This window comes from Globicephala melas, chromosome 6 (genome assembly GCF_963455315.2).
Source record: "Globicephala melas chromosome 6, mGloMel1.2, whole genome shotgun sequence".
NCBI lineage: Eukaryota > Metazoa > Chordata > Mammalia > Artiodactyla > Delphinidae > Globicephala > Globicephala melas.
In genome coordinates, this window is record NC_083319.1 from 58,858,767 (window position 1) to 58,876,510 (window position 17,744).

At 39.5% G+C, this 17,744-nt stretch overlaps 1 protein-coding gene across 16 annotated transcripts in view; it reads right to left on the reverse strand.

The window, feature by feature from the left end:
• Positions 1-17,744, reverse strand: part of PTPRD (protein tyrosine phosphatase receptor type D) — a 2,143,764-nt gene that overhangs the window by 409,933 nt on the left and 1,716,087 nt on the right. For all 16 annotated transcript variants that reach the window (XM_060300920.1, XM_060300919.1, XM_060300918.1 and 13 more), the window contains one exon: positions 4,447-4,613. In XM_060300920.1, coding sequence (XP_060156903.1) covers positions 4,447-4,510 — 64 coding nt within the window. In that variant the 5' untranslated portion in view covers positions 4,511-4,613. The remainder of the gene's footprint in view (positions 1-4,446; positions 4,614-17,744) is intronic.

Sequence of the window (17,744 nt, forward strand, 5' to 3'; positions counted from 1 at the left end):
CATTAACTCATTTATTCCTCATAAAACCCAAGAGTAGGCCCTACACTATACCATCACCATCATCACTCATCACCCACATTTTTAAGATAGGAAAACTCAGAGAAAGAGCATGAGGCATCATGCTCCAGATTACAAAAACACAGCCAGAATTTAAAACCAGACTCTGCTTTCAGAGCTTACTTTATTAACCATTACCCTATGCTGTCCACCAGAAAACAAGTAAGGAAAAAATGGTTAACTTACAACATTGATGTCAGTCTGCTCTCTAATGCCAAAGAAATAAAGTTCCATTGGATAGAGTGATATACGACCAGAGAGGGAATAAAAGAAACCTAATTGCTTTCACATAGGGCAGAAATATAGTGAGTAGATGGGGACTACAGCGAGGTTCCTTCACAATAAGGATGGAAAATGAGGGTGTGTTCACCATCTGAGACAGAAAAATGGCAAAAAGCAACAGAAAAAGGATGAACTCAACCATTTTAGGAATTCAACTATCAAGAGCTGTGTTTATAATGAAGATCCAGTAAACACTCAGGTCCAATGACAGTGGCCAAAAAGCACAAACTCAGGTCTAGAATGTAAGTGATTTCATCATAGTGAAACCAGTTTGATAAAAGAATGTACTAACAGCAGATTCTTGGCCTGTATTTAGTTTAAAAAAAAAGAAAAGAAAAGAAAAAGGACTGGTAAATAGCAAACTAAAGCTACATAAAATTACCAGAAACTATCACGAAAACTCAGTCAAAAGAAAAATATTGGGCTTCCCTGGTGGCGCAGTGGTTGAGGGTCTGCCTGCCGATGCAGGGGACACGGGTTCGTGCCCCGGTCCAGGAAGATCCCACATGCCGCGGAACGGCTGGGCCCGTGAGCCAGGGACGCTGAGCCTGCACGTCCGGAGCCTGTGCTCCACAACGGGAGAGGCCACAGCAGTGAGAGGCCCACGTACCGTAAAAAAAAAAAAAAAAAAATTACCCCAGGATTATATTAATATAATACAATCTAAATTCATCTAGAATTTGCATGCACAGCATCACTGAATTGACCTCAGTCAAACCACTATGGAAAACTGGTTAGCTTGGCACGAGGAAGGGCTACTCCTAGTGTTCAAACTGAAGTCACACTTGACTCCTCCCCGGGACCACAGCTCTACCATGCGTATGTGCATTCAAGAAGCAATGAGTGACATCATTTCGAGCACTCCAGACTTAGGAACAAAAAGAAATAGGATCCATGCACACATCTAGCCTTTTGAAATAATAGTGGAGATCGGCAGGGCACTTCAAATGGGTAATGGCAAAGACTATAATTTTCTGCTAAAGGGATATTATCACAATTTTTCAACCTGGGTTTGAACCAAGGTTCGTGAGAGCTCTTCTACCTAATGCAACATCACACCAGCACTTCTCTATGGTGTTCCACACAGCGGATTATAAGCCTCACTCCTCAGCTCTGCAGAGTTAATCGTTTCAAAAGGCAGCGAGCTGAACACACTAAGTTAACATGGCACCCTAGAGTGGCTTCTTTCCACTCCCCACCTGCATATCATCCTCTTCTTCAAAAGAGAGCAACCTTAAAAAAAAAAAAATTATTCCCATAGTTCTTGAGTGGCTAAGCTACTATTAAAGTCTGAAACATAACTCCTGATCCCTTGTATGAATACAAAATACAGTTAGGTAAAAGAAAAAATATATATATATACGGCTAGATGTGCGAATGAAAGTGTAGGGAAACAAATCAGTGACCCAGTTGATACAAGCCTGAGAAATATCATCTTTCTATGATGGTGAAGAAATCAAAGTTTTCTTCAGTACTACTTGTATCTTGATTTTTTTTTAGGTTTTTAAGAGAAGTTAATGGCACAATTTAATGGGTTACAATCTAAATCCTATTTCATCAATTGTTCTTCAAACATTCTTAGTGGCTAAAATTATATCTCAGACCCTACCATGTGCTTTCATGTACCAGGAATATCCTCAAGTAGATTACTAAGGGATGTTCTTTCTCCTTTTAAAATGTACCTTAAAAAATATGGCTAATTTTTCCTCTTTCCCCAGGAACGCTCAGGTTACATATGCTATTCAGCAATGCCAAATGAATCTGTTAAAGGGAAAATATCCTGAAGTAAGGTTGAGGAGATAGGGCAAAACCAAACAAAATTGATTTGGCAAAGAAGAAGCCTCTCCCTCTTTGTAGCTGCGAAGGGAAAAGTGAGAGAGAAGGGATTCTTTTCCAGGTTACATCTTGAGGTTGAAAACTGCTATCATGTAAATATATAACATGGTAAATATCTTAATTTAACTAACAATCGCTAATTCACTCAGGCCTTTGTTATTTCTTGCTTAAGACTCTATTGGATAAGAAATGGATGAAAGAGTAGAAGAGAAAGAGAAGGGGACGAGCAAGAGGAGGAGCAGGTGATGATCATTTATAGTCTAGATTGTTTTTAAACCATAATTTTAAATTTTAGGGCTTCCCTGGTGGCACAGTGGTTAAGAATCCACCTGACACTGCAGGGGACATGGGTTCCAGCCCTGATCCGGGAAGATCCCACATGCCACAGAGCAACTAAGCCCACGCACCACAACTACTGAGCCTTCGCACCGTAACTACTGAAGCCCACACATCTAGAGCCCACGCTCTGCAACAAGAGAAGCCACCGCAACAAGAAGCCCGCGCACCGCAACGAAGAGTAGCCCCCGCTCGCAGCAACTAGAGAAAGCCCGCGCGCAGCAATGAAGACCCAAAGCAGCCAAAAATAAATAAAAATAAAATTAATTAATTAATTTTTTAAAAAAAAGTACACATAATTTAAAAGTTTAAAAGTACTTGTTCCTCAATGCTTGATATCTGTCTGCCACTTTCCACCAGAGAATTAAGCAAAAGCAAAGCTTCTCAGTAAGAGAATATGCTTACTCATCTGGAAGGATAACTTCATGAATATATGATAATTAGATCTAATAACTTTAAGAAAATCCCTAACTGAGATCTGATATTAAAGTCAGGTCCCACGGCCTTAATATGCTTTTGCCGAAAACTAACAATTGTAAAACAACTTACTTTTTCACTCTAGCCAAAACTGAAAAATAAAGCCATATGCCTGATTTCTTTAAAACACTAAATTTAGATTTCAACTTTAAAATACATTTTGACATAAACGGCTTTTAACACAAGCATCTTTCATTTGGGTCTTTTCCCAGTTAATTATTTGCTGGCATTGTACTCGAAATTCCTTGGCTTCACCTTAAACCCACACTCCCAAGTGCTAATTAGGAGACTATATACATTATTAACCAGAAAATGTTGTGCTTAAAACATGCATGTTCCATATGTATCCTATTATTAACAGTATTCCTTTCACTCCTGGAAAGCTCTCTTTAAAAAATAGAGCCCTATTTAAACAAAGAAATGGGCTGCCATTGAGGAAATTCTTGTTGAAATGCAATTAACAGGTAAGGGCCAACATGACACAGGATCCTTGTCTTCGAAACATCTTTAACATGAATCAAATTTAATCTCACTGAAATAGTCAGTGGAGGGAAAAGGTAATGACTGCAGACGTTACACATTTTAATAGTACCAAGGGGACTCCCGAAGAGAATGGCTGACTCTCATATGAGTTAAACCATTACTCGGGACCAGACGTGTTGGTAACTACAAGCCAGAGACATGCCTTTTTCCAGTACTGCCTCTTCCAAAAAATCCAAAGGACAGATGGGAAAAGAAACGTATGTAAACAAGGTAGGCCTAATGATTTCCTAATTACAAAGGAGATGGGATCTTCTCATTAATTGGCAAGCTAATTGACCACAATCTCAGTTTCACAAATTGAGTCCAATAATCCAAACTTTGGGGTCTGTACTCCACAGAATTCTCCTCACACTTCCACACCTTCATCCACACAAAGTTGTCAGTTCTGCTTGATTTCTTTGAATACTGTACTCCACGACAGCTGTCGGAAACGGTACATTAGAACAGCTGCTGTGACAGCTACAAGGGCTTGGAAGTTTAATTGGGCTCAATGTGACATTGCACATTTTTCTAAACACAGAAATAGCCACAAAACTAAAGAAATTTCTAATGGGTCTGAGCAATATTTACTTATTGGCACCACCAACTGGTTAATCCCAGTTTGCGTTGTATCATTGGTCTCATAATACCTTTTGCTACTGGGCTGGTAAGAGTATCAAAAAAAAGAAAGAAAAAAAGAAAGGCAAAACATTAGGAGCGGTTAGATGCACAAGAAAAAGGGCATTAAGACAGAGAGGAAATGGTAAGCAAGCCATGTCAATAATCTCTTTGAAAGGCTGGCTGGTAGCCAAGGAGGATCCCACAGGGTCTCAGGATTTACTTCCAAAGGAAACATATTCAGAGGCCCTGAGCGTGGTGACAACTGCAAACAAACCCACTCATTATAGCCCCCTAGAGAATGGGAGAATGGCTTACTCTCAGCATCCGCGTGGAGGAAGAAGGCAAGGAACAGCAGCAGCGGCCTGGCTACGTGCACCATCCTGCAGCTCGGCACCAGCACACACTGGCAGCTTGGAATCACTGCCGCAGAAGCCGCAGCGAGCCGGACCGATCTGAAATTTCAGCTGGAACACCTTCAGAGCCTGTAGAGGGAGAGGTAAAGAAAAGAAAGGGAAGAAAACACAAAGACACTTAGACTCTCACTCTTCTCCCCTTGTTCCATCACAACCACCACGAGAGATGCAAAACACTGTTGATACACCATAAATGGGAACCATGACACCTTTGGATGAGGAAGCAAACAACCTGGTTTGTGAAATGGGACTCCCCAGGTTGACCTTGCTCCCATGCTCAGGCCACCCTGAAGCCAACCCCTCTAGAGAATTTCATTCTCTGCTCATGCCACCTTTTGGGCAACGTTCTATGAGAAGAACCTGTCACTTCTTATGAAATATTACATGACTACTTGGATGGAAGAAAGTCCATCAATGCTACAAGCAAGATTTAAGAGAAGCTCCACCATGCAGTATAAAAGTCTATTATTGGCAGAATAATGGAAGTTGCTTTCCTGGCACCAGGTGAAATCTGCTAATTCAACTTCTCCAGCTAAGCAGTAGAGGTTAGAATTTTTTACACCATCACATTTGGCTTCTTCCCTGAAGACGCATCACATTTGAGTCTAGTTTGGCTTCAATAAGTCAAAACAATAGCTAGCAACAGCCACTTTGACTTACAGGATTTTTATATGCCTCCTGGGCAACGGCTTAGGTTTCTCAACTTTCTATGTAAAATCAATAAGCCACAGCCTGTTTTCGGAGAGCCTACTGCGTGCAAGACATCAGAGTTGCTACACAGCACTTCGTGTCGCAAGATACAAAAATGAGTCAGAGTCCATCGTCTGTGACTTTCCAGTTTAGGAGGGAAAATAATACAGGCACATTGGATGACTAGGACAAGTTAATACGTGAGTAGTGCCAGGAAGGAAAGCCAAATAATGCCATGAAATTCAGGATTAGGAATGACATCATGGAAAAAGCGGCATCTCCAACTGGGCCTTGGAGTACAGGCAGAATTTTACCAAAAGAAAGGAAAGGCATTCCAGGAATTCTACAAAGGCAGGGCAGTGAAACGGGAGCTTTGGCAAAGGTGAGTTGCCTGGTTGGCCTGAAGCAGGGCTTCCCAAATATCTATATGCATCAGAACCACCAGGAAGGCTTGTAACTGGGCACCCATCCACCAGAGTTTGTGATTCAGGAGGTCTGTGCTGGGGGTCCAAGAACTTGCATTTCTAACAAGTTTCTGAGTGATGCTGATGGAGATGGTCCAGGGTCCACAATGAGACTACTGGGTTGGTGTGACGGATCCATTAAGAAACCACAAGAAGATGAGGCAAAAGAAAATGTCTCATGCTTTAGGTGTACTTCCTTATTAGCGTTTTTGGCTCTCTGCTATTTTTACCGTACTGTTTCATTTAAATATCCTACATGCTAACTTCGTTTGTGCGATTGAAATAAAATTGCAGTATATTAAAAAAAAGAAAATGGCTCAGGCTTAAAAAATAATAGCTCATGGAGAGCCTTGGGTGCCTCCCTAAGTCAACCAGCCTTTTTTTCAGCAAACCACAAAGGGAGCTATTTAATGTTTTGGAGCAGAAGAACAATATAGAATGAAGCTTTGAAAAGATTAACTGACAGCTGAATGTGGGATGATTTACAGAACACTATTATCAAGAGTCACAGGTAAGAAGTAACACAGACCATAGAGTGATGGTGGTCCTGGTGGGAATGGAAAAGAATGGAAGTGATGACTGACTGGCTCCAAGCAATTTGAAGTATGGCTCTTGGGGTGATAAATGATAGTTCCTACAGAACCTTCAATAAATCTAGCACAACATTTTGTACAGAATAGGCTCTTAATAAAGAGAGAAAGAAAGGGCATATTTAATGTTACTGCTTCCTCTGTCACTGTGAGAAGAACTTGAGAATGACAATCAGAATTTGTTTGCCAATGAAACAGTATACCTTTAAGTTTTGCATCTAGGAATATCTGAAACACATAAAATTCTTGACACAAAATACTAGAGACATCCAGAAATAACCTAAAAACTTAAAATAACTTGCAGTTTAAAAATTATTGTTAATGCAGATACTATAGTGTGTCTTTTTTGAAACTAAGCTTGAGCATGAGAATAAAAATTTTTTTAAAAAGATATTATCTGGGCTTCCCTGGTGGTGCAGTGGTTGAGGGTCCGCCTGCCGATGCAGGGGACACGGGTTCGTGCCCCGGTCTGGGAAGATCCCACATGCCGCGGAGCAGCTGGGCCCGTGAGCCATGGCCGCTGAGCCTGCGCGTCCGGAGCCCGTGCTCCACAACGGGAGAGGCCACAGCAGTGAGAGGCCTTGTGTACCGCAAAAAAAAAAAAAAAAGATATTATCTTTTTCATTACTATGAATGAATGGTGTGAACACAGGAAAGATAAAACTAAAAGGAGGGGGTATGACCATTCTAATTACCATTCCACTAGATAGCCTTTTTTTCCTTTTGAACAGATTTGTAGGTGGCATGAAGAAGCAAATTGTATATTGAAACGCATGTACTTGAAACCAAAAGCTAGCCAGCTGCTCCAAATCAGCTATTGTTATCTATCTCATCTGGAAAACAACTTATCAAGCAGTTCACAGCTATCAAATGTTAAAATTCTCCAAACTTTATAGAAGAAGTGCTAAAGGAATCAGCTCTCTCCCTCTCCCCCTTTCACTGCTCCCACACTCGTGCCAGCATTTCAAATGACAGCAAAGTCCAGGAGACATCAGTCCTGTCAGACTCAATTTGTGTCTGTGCAAGCGTATCAGAGCCAACTGCTACATAATGACTCGATGCAATCACAGAGATGGAGATGTATGAAATGCTCTCTCAGGAAAGAGGTGACTTGGCTCTCCCCCTTCTCAACTGGAGCGCCATAAGAAGACTAAGTTCTTTCAAATGAACCTACAAATGTTACCTCTGACTTTAAACAGTGATAGGATCTAGAAATGAACGCAGATGTGAACATACCTATTTTTACTTAAATGGGCTATGCCCTTGGCCGAGATATGACAAAAGGAGATCAGAGGTGTAAAGATAAAACCAATTCTAGATGTTCATTCTGGCCAATCTCCACTCTGTATCTTGTTTATTACATAGAAACTTTGCCAAAAGGAAAATGCTGGCTTGTGTATTAGTAAGGTGGAATTTGAATTTTGGAACAAAAATGGGCAGTAGATTTTTAAGAAAACATTTTCAGTGAAAATAGTGTGGTCCAGCGGTTAAGACTCTGCACTCCCAATGCAGGGGGCCCGGGTTCGATCCCTGGTCAGGGAACTAGATCCCACAACGAAGAGCCTGCATGCCACAAGTAAAAGAGCCCACATGCTGCAACTAAAGAAAAAAAAACATCCCACATGCCACAACTAAAGATCCCGCACTCCGCAATGAAGATCCCGCGTGCCGCAACTAAGACCCGGTGCAGCCAAATAAATAAATAACGAATGTTTTTTTTAAAAAAAGGAAAAATAAAGAAAAGAATGAGGATGAATGATGTTATAAGTAGTTTCCTGTAGTTTCCAAACTACAATGTTATAAGTAGTTCCCTACCCTAAAGAAAGGGTAGCCAAGCACGCTGCAATGAAAAGGGCAAGAAAGGGGGTTTGGAGATAGTAAAAGTACCATGGTTTAGCTTACATCATAAATTATTCTGCATTTGTGCAATAGCCCTCAGCAGGGGTTAACTCCGTGATTTTTATATACCTTGCCCTTTGTGTCTTTTATTAACTGGGACTGGCAGATAAAACAACCATCTAGATGAGCTAAAAATAATATTTAAAACTCTCTGATTTCTTATTGCTCACAGCACAAAGATGTTAACAATAATTTTGTTGATTTCCAATCAGCTCAATATCTACTTTTCTATTTATGTACATGTGTGGTTAGAGAAACTAACAGCTCAGAGGGCCAGTGTGTGCAATCTCATTTGAAATGAAACAAGAAAAATACACTTGCCCTGAGTCTTATATCACTGCTTCAAGTGATCTGATTAGCTGACACCTAACTCTTTATCTTCAATTTAACATTGGAACCCTTTCTATAATAAGTATATTTATATTCAAACTGATATGAATGTTTAAGGATTGTTTTCAGCTTTCTGTATTGTTGGTGTTTCTGTAGATTATGTTAACATAAGAGGAAAAAAAAAAGGCTTTTCTTTTTAAAAAGATATCCTACAAGCCCCTTAGAGAAATGAGTGACTGTAGGTTTTTTGCAGGAAATGTGCAAAACGAGCATGGAACATCTTGGCATACCAGGAAGCAAGGAGGCTTTCAGGAACTACCAGGTTATATCCAAAAAGACGAGCCAAGGTGACGAGGCTTGGCTCCTACATCAGTCAAATGTAGGAAAATCTGAGTGGCAAAAAGAATAACAACTGCAATGAAATGGAACACATCACATTAAAATCCACGAGTTTGTAATCTTAAGAGTTATTTTTAAAAATTACATTGGTCAGTCTAGGACAAAGTTAAAGAATCAAATCATTATTCTGAGAAGAGGGAGAGAAAGGGAAAGAACTAAGTTTTTTTCCAAGAAATCTCCATAAGTACATTAAAAAAAATTATTTTTTTAAAATAATATCTAGCTTTCACTAGATATTATTTATCCCTATACATCTTGCTTCTTTCTGTCTTAAAATAACCCTATACTTTCAATTCTAGACATCTTAGAAGCAACAATATGGTAATGATATATATTTTTTTTTCTTTGCGGTACGCGGCCTCTCACTGTTACGGCCTCTCCCGTTGCCGAGCACAGGCTCCGGACGCGTAGGCTCAGCGGCCATGGCTCACGGGCCCAGCCGCTCCGCGGCATGTGGGATCTTCCGGGACCGGGGCACCAATCCGTGTCCCCTGCATCGGCAGGTGGACTCTCAACCACTGTGCCGCCAGGGAAGCCCCTGGTAATGATATTTAACCTGAGCATATACCCATTAAGTTGGGGAGATGGTGTGGTAAGGAGGAAATCCCTAAATGCTGTGACTTCTTTTTATCAAACTCCCAAACCAATCAGGCCTCTATAAATCAACTAGAACAGATTTCCAACCATTTAAGAGAAGGAAAAAAAAACTGTAGGGAGGATGTGCTACCAGGAAACTGATTTGTAAAAGAGACACAACCGGGGCTGCTGTGGCCTGGAGTTTATAGCAAGCCCAGTAGAGACTTCTGAGGGCGCCCTGTGAGTTTCCTGTGCCTTCAGCACACAGTTACAAGGACACAAAAAGAAAAGAGAAAACACAAATCAACTTTCAACATTTCACTTATTCACAAGAATTTTCCAAGAGAAGATAGTCCCCTAAACAGTTTATCATGGTCTAGGACAAGAATCCTCCGGCACTATCCAATCAAACTTTCTGCAGGATAGAAAGATTCTTTATCTGCACTAATAACTGACCACTGTAAACATAGCTAGTATAACTGGGGAAGTAAACATTTTCCTGTATTTAAGTTTAAGTTTAAATAGCCCCATGAGGATAGTGGGTGCCCCACTGGACAGCAGAGACCATAGCTTCATTTTTCAACAGCACTGAAGAGCACAGCTATAAACAAAGCCTACATTTTCCGGGTTGTAAACTGAAACAATCAGGTGGGAATCCTGAGTCCATGTAGTCCTTGGCTTCCAAGTAATTAGACTCTAAGCGTTCACTGGGTTAGGTGAGGAAACCCACTTAAGCTCTGGGTCACTTACTTCCCCATCCCTGACCCTCACACTGCCAAAAACAATCATTTCATTGTTTCAAACTACTTCATAAAATGTGGGAGATCAATGAGTGGTCAAGTGTGTAACTGGAAAATGTCCAAACAGAAACATTGTAATTAAAAGGAAAAAGATGGGTATTTCATTATCACAGCCAGAAGAGCTGTATTCCCCACTATGAAAAGTCCCTGTTTGGGATATAATAGAAATGGGAACTTTGACAGCAAAGAAACACCACATTTCATAGACGGGAAAGGCAAGGATACTTCTACACATCCATATGACATTATGTGTATAATGCTTATGAAATGGCCACATTCAACTAATTAATATCAATGAGGAATATGGACAGTACATTCTTAAAGACATGCAGCACCGAAAGCCTCGACTATGGAAAACAGTGCTGAGATTAAAAAAGGGCAATAGAAGAATGTCATTAAATTAAACACATCCAATATACCTCTGAATCTAAAGACTACAAGGAATCTAAAGAATATAAGGAATTACTTTTATGAAATAAACTGAAAACTCCTTAAATTATACTCTTTCCCATAACAGCACATGTCAGAACTCTATTTTGCCCTAAACATGTTTTCATGACAATAAATTGGGAGAAAAAGAAAAACCCAGAGGGGGTTTATGAGATATTATGTATAAATACATAAAAATAACTCAATCATCTCATTTTTGGCTTAGGCTAGGACTTAGTTTGAAGACAGCAGGTGACTGTAAGTACATGATAACTCTTTGGTGAAATCAACTGGATTATTAGAATAACTGAAGAGTAAAACAATGCCTATCAATATGGATACATTAAAGACTCTTCATATGTTTAGTTCTGATACAAAGAGAGAAAAGCCAATGGTCTGAGTTTTCTATAATTCACTTTTCAAATTACTATTGGTAGAATCCCTGTAAGATTTCAAATAACTTTACATTCGAGGCACCCATAAATATTAGTTACTTTCAGAAATGGCAAAATGACATTATTAACTTTGATCGTTTCTTTCTCCTTCAGGAAATAAAAATGAAGTATGCCATGAGAAATGAACAGATAGGGGATAAAAAAAACCTCTCATCTCTCTGTCTACCTATTTTTTCCCTTACAAACAGAAATATAATTCTGATTTGAAAAGTAGGATAGCTTTAGAAGAAGCATCTAATGTCTTTAAGTGATTATTGCGTGTGATAACTTCTATCCAGTTTTATACAACACTAGTGGAAACCTGCAATAGAAGTTAAAATACAAGTCTATTCAACATGCTGTTGGACTCTGTTATTTGTTCCATTCTTCCTAAAATACATTTTAAAACTCTGTTATTTGTTCCATTCTTCCTAAAACACATTTTAAAAGTGAGAAACTGATCAATCTTGCAAAGTATAGACAGATATGTAACCCAGTCACTCTTACCCAAAAAGCAGAACACAGATTATATTGCTTTAATCTCTGGGCATTTCTAAATGGATGTGAAACCATCATTCCTGAATTCATTACTCCCGATTTTCTTTTTTATTATCTTAAAAAACAAAAGAGTACATTTTTAAATGCATTTTGTTTAAACTACATTTTGCTTTTAAAATACATTATGAGTAATAAGGTTTCAATTATTCTTATGTCCACTTAATTTGTTTTATTTACATCAATACAGAGTAGAAATCTAGCAATACATGACAATTATTTTACTTATTTACTATGAAAAGTAATTTTTAAAATTCATTTCGTGGAGAATTTACCACTCCCTTTAGCAATGATTACTTTTTTCCTTAAGATTATTTTTAAAACAAAGGGTCTTTTAATAATAGTATATAATAGTTTTTAAATAGTTCATTACTATAGCTCAACAGAAACTGATTTTGCCTATTCACAGGTGTTACATCTATAATTCCATCTTCAGAGTGATCAAAGCTCTAGACCAGTGGCTCTCAACTGAAAATGATTTTGCCCCTTCCCCAGCGGACAACTAGCAATGTCTGGAGACATGTTTGGTTGTCACGATGCAAGGGGAGTGCGAATGGCACCTAAGGGGTAGAGCCCAGGGATGCTGTTAAATATCCTACAGTATACAACACCACCCTCCACAGCAAAGAATTATCTGGACCAAAATGTCAGCAGTGCCAAAGGTGGGAAACAATGTCCTAGAACAGTTCATTAATGTTGAAGAAAAAGTTTTAATTAAAAAGAAAAATGGGACTTTTCAAGGCCTGTTTCTAGTATATTATTTTCTAAATCCATCAATTTTCGGTGTTTCCAGTGCAGTTTTAGATTTGAATTTCTGGGTATGGAAGTCAAAACACTATGGATGGCTCCCACAGTTCCCTTTTTGTCCTAAGCTAGAACTGAAGTTGGCTTGCCTTATGGGAAGGTCAGTTCACAGACTTAGATGACATAAACATTGTCACCAATTAAAAGGATGAATCTGTTAAATAGGGCAGAGACTGCACTGATGTCTGTCAGTGAATAGATGTAATTCCCATTCCTTATGATGGGAGCTTAGCTCTTCTCTGAGGGAACAGTCCCAGGATAGAAATATTCGGTTCCAAGGAATGTTCTTTCACTTCACTGTCAGCAACAGACAGTAGAATTGTGAGAGGTCATCATGAATGGCTGGGGAATGTGGAATTAAAGCATCTTCTCTTCATTTCCCCAGTGTTGTCCCCATGACTTATCCCATATCTCTGTGAAAACCCATGAACAGCATACATAGTAGAGTTAAGTTCTATGTGGAGAAACCAAATAAATGGTTATTAACCAAACAGAAACACAACCTAAAGAAAGGGTAGAGAGAACAAATATCGATCATAGATATTCAATATACATTCTCCTCCTCTCTCACCCGGCATATTTATTTTCTTAGTTATATTGTACTCTTTATCGTTAGTGCCTTCTTCGCATCTACCCTTCTCCATGAATGAAACCAAAGATTGATAAAAAGCAGAAAAATTACAGATCATCTTGGGCAACCCCCTCATGTAACAGACAATGAAGTGAAAGGACGTAATGAAATTAATAACCTCAGGACACACATCTGGTTAGTCTCAGGAGAGGTTTAGGACCCAAACCAATTTTCTTTCTTGTACAGCATTCTGCTTCTATCATCTCTGACTTACTATAATGGAGATATCTAGCTTAGGTGAGGTCACGATTAATTCTAAAATGAGCACAGTAAACAAAAGTTATCTTTTTTAATTGGCAGAGAAATAGTCTAAGGATTGGCCCAAATGAAGGGGGAAGAAAACCTTAAGAGTTAGGTAAAGGAAGTAAGGATGAGATGATCTCACTGAATAAAAGTATTTGAGAGTTGTCATCCTAGATGGATAAATAATTCACAAATGAAAGTTTATCCCATGAGTCAAAAACTCTCCCAAAAGTCAATCTTTAACTTAGTAACCCATTATTATGTACTTGCATATCTTAGAGTCAAAGAGTTTATAGGTGTGCTTAGAAATAGAAATGATTAACCAAAAATAGATTTTTAAAATTCTCACATATTAGTAATTGAATTAATAACATGCAAACACATGTTTATACCACCTTGAGGCACACTGATTTTGTATATTATTATCTAGTTCTTTTTTCATGGAGTTCTTCTCTCTTTCATCTAAATTTTAGCAAAAGTACATGTTGGCTAATTGCGAGTAGGTAGGAATGCATTCGATGATGAATTCACAGAGATATATAGGAGAGTTACCCACGTGGAAAGATGCCAGCCAGAGTGTACTTTATTATAAAGTTGCTAAGGGCAACATGGCCATATTGAAAGAAGAAAAGACACACAATAGTTATTTTTCAAAAGCAGTGGCTTTTGAAAGTTATAAAGTGATTTGATAATAAAGTATGAAAATTTCCTGCAGCAATAAAAGCACTAGGCATTTCCCATACCAAGATGTGTCAGTCTAGGAATGAAAACAAATCTATTTTTCCCATAGTCACTCTTTCAGAAAATATATTCGAGACCTCCGGAAAAAGGCTTTGTAAAATACTGTTATCTTGGGGACTTCCCTCGTGGCGCAGTGGTTAAGAATCTGCCTGCCAATGCAGGGGACACGGGTTTGAGCTCTGGTCCAGGAAGATCCCACATGCTGCAGAGCAACTAAGCCCGTGCGCCACAACTACTGAGCCTGCACTCTACATCCCGTAAGCCACAACTACTGAGCCCTCGTGCCACAACTACTGAAGCCCACGAGCCTAGAGCCTGTGCTCTGCAACAAAGAGAAGCCACCACAATGAGAAGCCTGCGCACCGCAACAAAGAGTAGCCCCTGCTTGCTGAGACTAGAGAAAGCCCACGTGCAGCAACGAAGACCCAACGCAGCCAAAAAATAAATAAATAAATATTAAAAAAAACTGTCGTCTTCATTATACCTCTATAAAATACTCAAACAAAATACACAGTGCAGATATCAAAAAAGGAGTTTAAAGTCATTAAAAGCCTAGTAGCAAATGAGATGTAGTAACTTTCTAAATACCAAACTTCCCAGATACCGATTGTAATCTTATTTGGCCCACATGACTAAAAGAAAAGGAAATGCCAAATAATAACATCAACCAAACTCCTCGGCTGGATTTAGGCATCATCCGAAAGGCTTTTTGAAACACAGATTCTTATATTTTTAAGTACAGGGGTACCCAGGTACTAACATGCATAAGACCAAGCACAGGCTGGGGCTGGCGATGGCGGGCAGAAGTGCAAGGACAATGGGGGTGTGGGGGGAGGGGAGTGACCCCTAACTATTATTTGGAGGGGATCAAGTCCCAAATTAACAAGTCTACATTTTAGGGATTTCTCTACCTTTTGCGTTATGCTCAACAGTGTTTCCATCACAAACTGAATAGATGGGGCTTTGCTTCTATTATGTTTAATATTTTTTAATCTTAGATTTAATCATGATGTGTTATCACATTACCTTGTAAAACATTTTTCAAAAGTTATGCTTTTAGAAATTGTGCTCACTTCCTCCACAGCAATTGTCTTTAGAGTCAATACTTTCATAGCATAAATCTTCGTCATTTTCAAACTTTGTATGTAGCGGTGGATACATCCCATACATAAATACGGTGTATACAGGCCATATACAAATATGGCGCATGTTGAAAAAATATATATATATATTATATATTACTATTATACTACTAATGAACTAAATGTATTGCCAAATACACAAAATTAGAAATTTTTAAAATGAGATAAAAATAAACAGACACAGGAGTCCTAGAATTTTTTCCTAGGCCATACCAATCATTGGAGGTCCACTGCCCTAGATATTCTGCAGTTTGAATATTTTTCACATACATTTCAGGTGACAGTAGATAAAACAGAAAACTTTTACTGATTGGTAGTTTGGTTTTGTCCCCCAACCCCCTTCTGGAGTCAAACACTTGCTGTAATCACCACATGTTGCCATGTGATGGCTGATGTCAACATGATGTAACACACAGAGGAGAAAAGAGACTTGTTGTTTGAGATTTTCATACAATGTCCTCATTTTATCATTGTAAACCATCCACATGAAAGCTAGAACTTTACATATCAACTGTGTTTTTGTTTTAAAAATAAATTCTTTCATTCTTTGGCTCCATGAATATTCTTGAATACCAGGCGCAGTGATCCATACGAGAGACATAATAGTGTACAAGACAACAAGGTCCCTGATACATTCGGGTGAGGGGAGATAGAAAAACACAAGCAATTTTTTAAAAAGTGAAGTGGTGAGTGCTATAAAGAAAACAAGGTAATGGGGGGGGGGAAGTTTTAGATATGGTGGCAGGGAAGGGCCCTGAACGGGTGGGGTGCAAGCCTGAACCTGGATGTCAATGACAAGACATTCTGAAGAAGACCTTTCCAGGCTGAGCGGCAGACCGCCCAGGGCAGAGGCTTGGAGGCGGGACTGAGCTTGGTGTTTCTGGAGCTCAGGGAGCCAGGCTGAGAGAAGTATGCATAAGCTGGGAAATCAAGATGGACCCAGATTGCACAGGGCCGACAGGCTACACTGCAGAAACTGGATTTCATCCTCAACGCGATGGGAAGGCAATGGAGGGCTTTATACTATGGAGTGGCATGGTCTGATTTATATTCAGACAACATCTCCAGTGGTTGTGTGTCAATGGTTTTAAAAATGTAAATCTCTCTCTACCACCCACCCTGCCCCACGTCTCTGTAGAGACTTCCCATCCATTTATTTGGACATAGCCATTGTACTGTGTTGTAGAGTCTTTGACCCTTTATGAAAGTTTCCCACTTTCATTTTCAAGGATCCTATGGCAGTCTCCCCTTCCTAAGTGCTATTTAAAACAATCAGAGAGAATGTGTTGCTTTTTAATGTTTTAAATTGTTTTCTGTTCCCATATAGTAACAGACCCTAGGAAACCAAATGAATTTTCTTCTTTGTCCCAGGGCTCCCCACTGGAGAATTTTAACACACTAGAAATTTTACTTGAAAAGTTAAGTGCCTGACGCTAGTTCTCATTTGCATTCCTAAAAACTAGAGGAAAAAAAAAAATCTGCTTTTATCTACAAAGAAACGGTGGGCACACCGGATCTCCGTGGTCACACTTTTAAATCTGTGATTCCGAAAAGGCTTTCTACACATACTTTAGGATAAAAAAAGTTTCTTAAGTTTGATACATCAAAGTCTTGTTTTGACCCTTTTAAGCCTTGTAATGGTAGCACTGATACTAATACCCAATAGTACAATGGCATTCAGACTATTAGAAAACACAGCCTTTCCAATAATTGAAAAATCTTTTCTTCCAGGATTTAGAAGCCAGGTCCCACTGTGAGTCAATTGCTGGCTAGCTTCCCAAATTACCTTCTCACTCTTAGTTATCTTTACACTTCATCCCTTAGTCTTCACTCCAGGATTTCCTCCATTATTAAAGCAAGGCTTTTAACACCCCAACATGAGGTCATTTAAGTCCCTACTTTTTCTTATTAGTTACCTAAAGAAGCTGGAAACTGCCAGTATTTAATGTCTGGCTTAAAAACACAACACAGAGTACTATAGTTTGTTATATGGAGGGTGTACAAGGTGACCCCAAAAAAGCCACTTTCTTAGGCATCTCAAGAGGGGGAGTCTATCCCCCGCTGGTTAGCCTCATCACTCGCCTTGGCCAACAGAACAGGGGAGAAGCAACACTGTGTGCATTGACCCTGAGCCTCAAGAAGCCCAAGAAACTTCAGGAAGCAGCTTTGCAGGCTCTCTTCCACTTGCTGATCTTGGGTCCCCTGTCACCACCACCATTTGAATAAGCCAAAGCTAGTCTGGTGGAGGATGAGAGATCACGTGGAACAAAGACAAGCCACCCAGCTGAGCTATCTTAGACCAGTCACTCCCCACAGGACCTGGCAGCAGACTACAGACTCATGAGCAAGCCCAGCACGACCCACAGCAGCAGAACCGCCTAGCTGAACCCAGTCCAAACTGCCAACCCAGAGTATTGTGAAATAAATAAATGGACGCTGGATTAAGCTACTAAGTTTGGCGATGGTTTGGTAT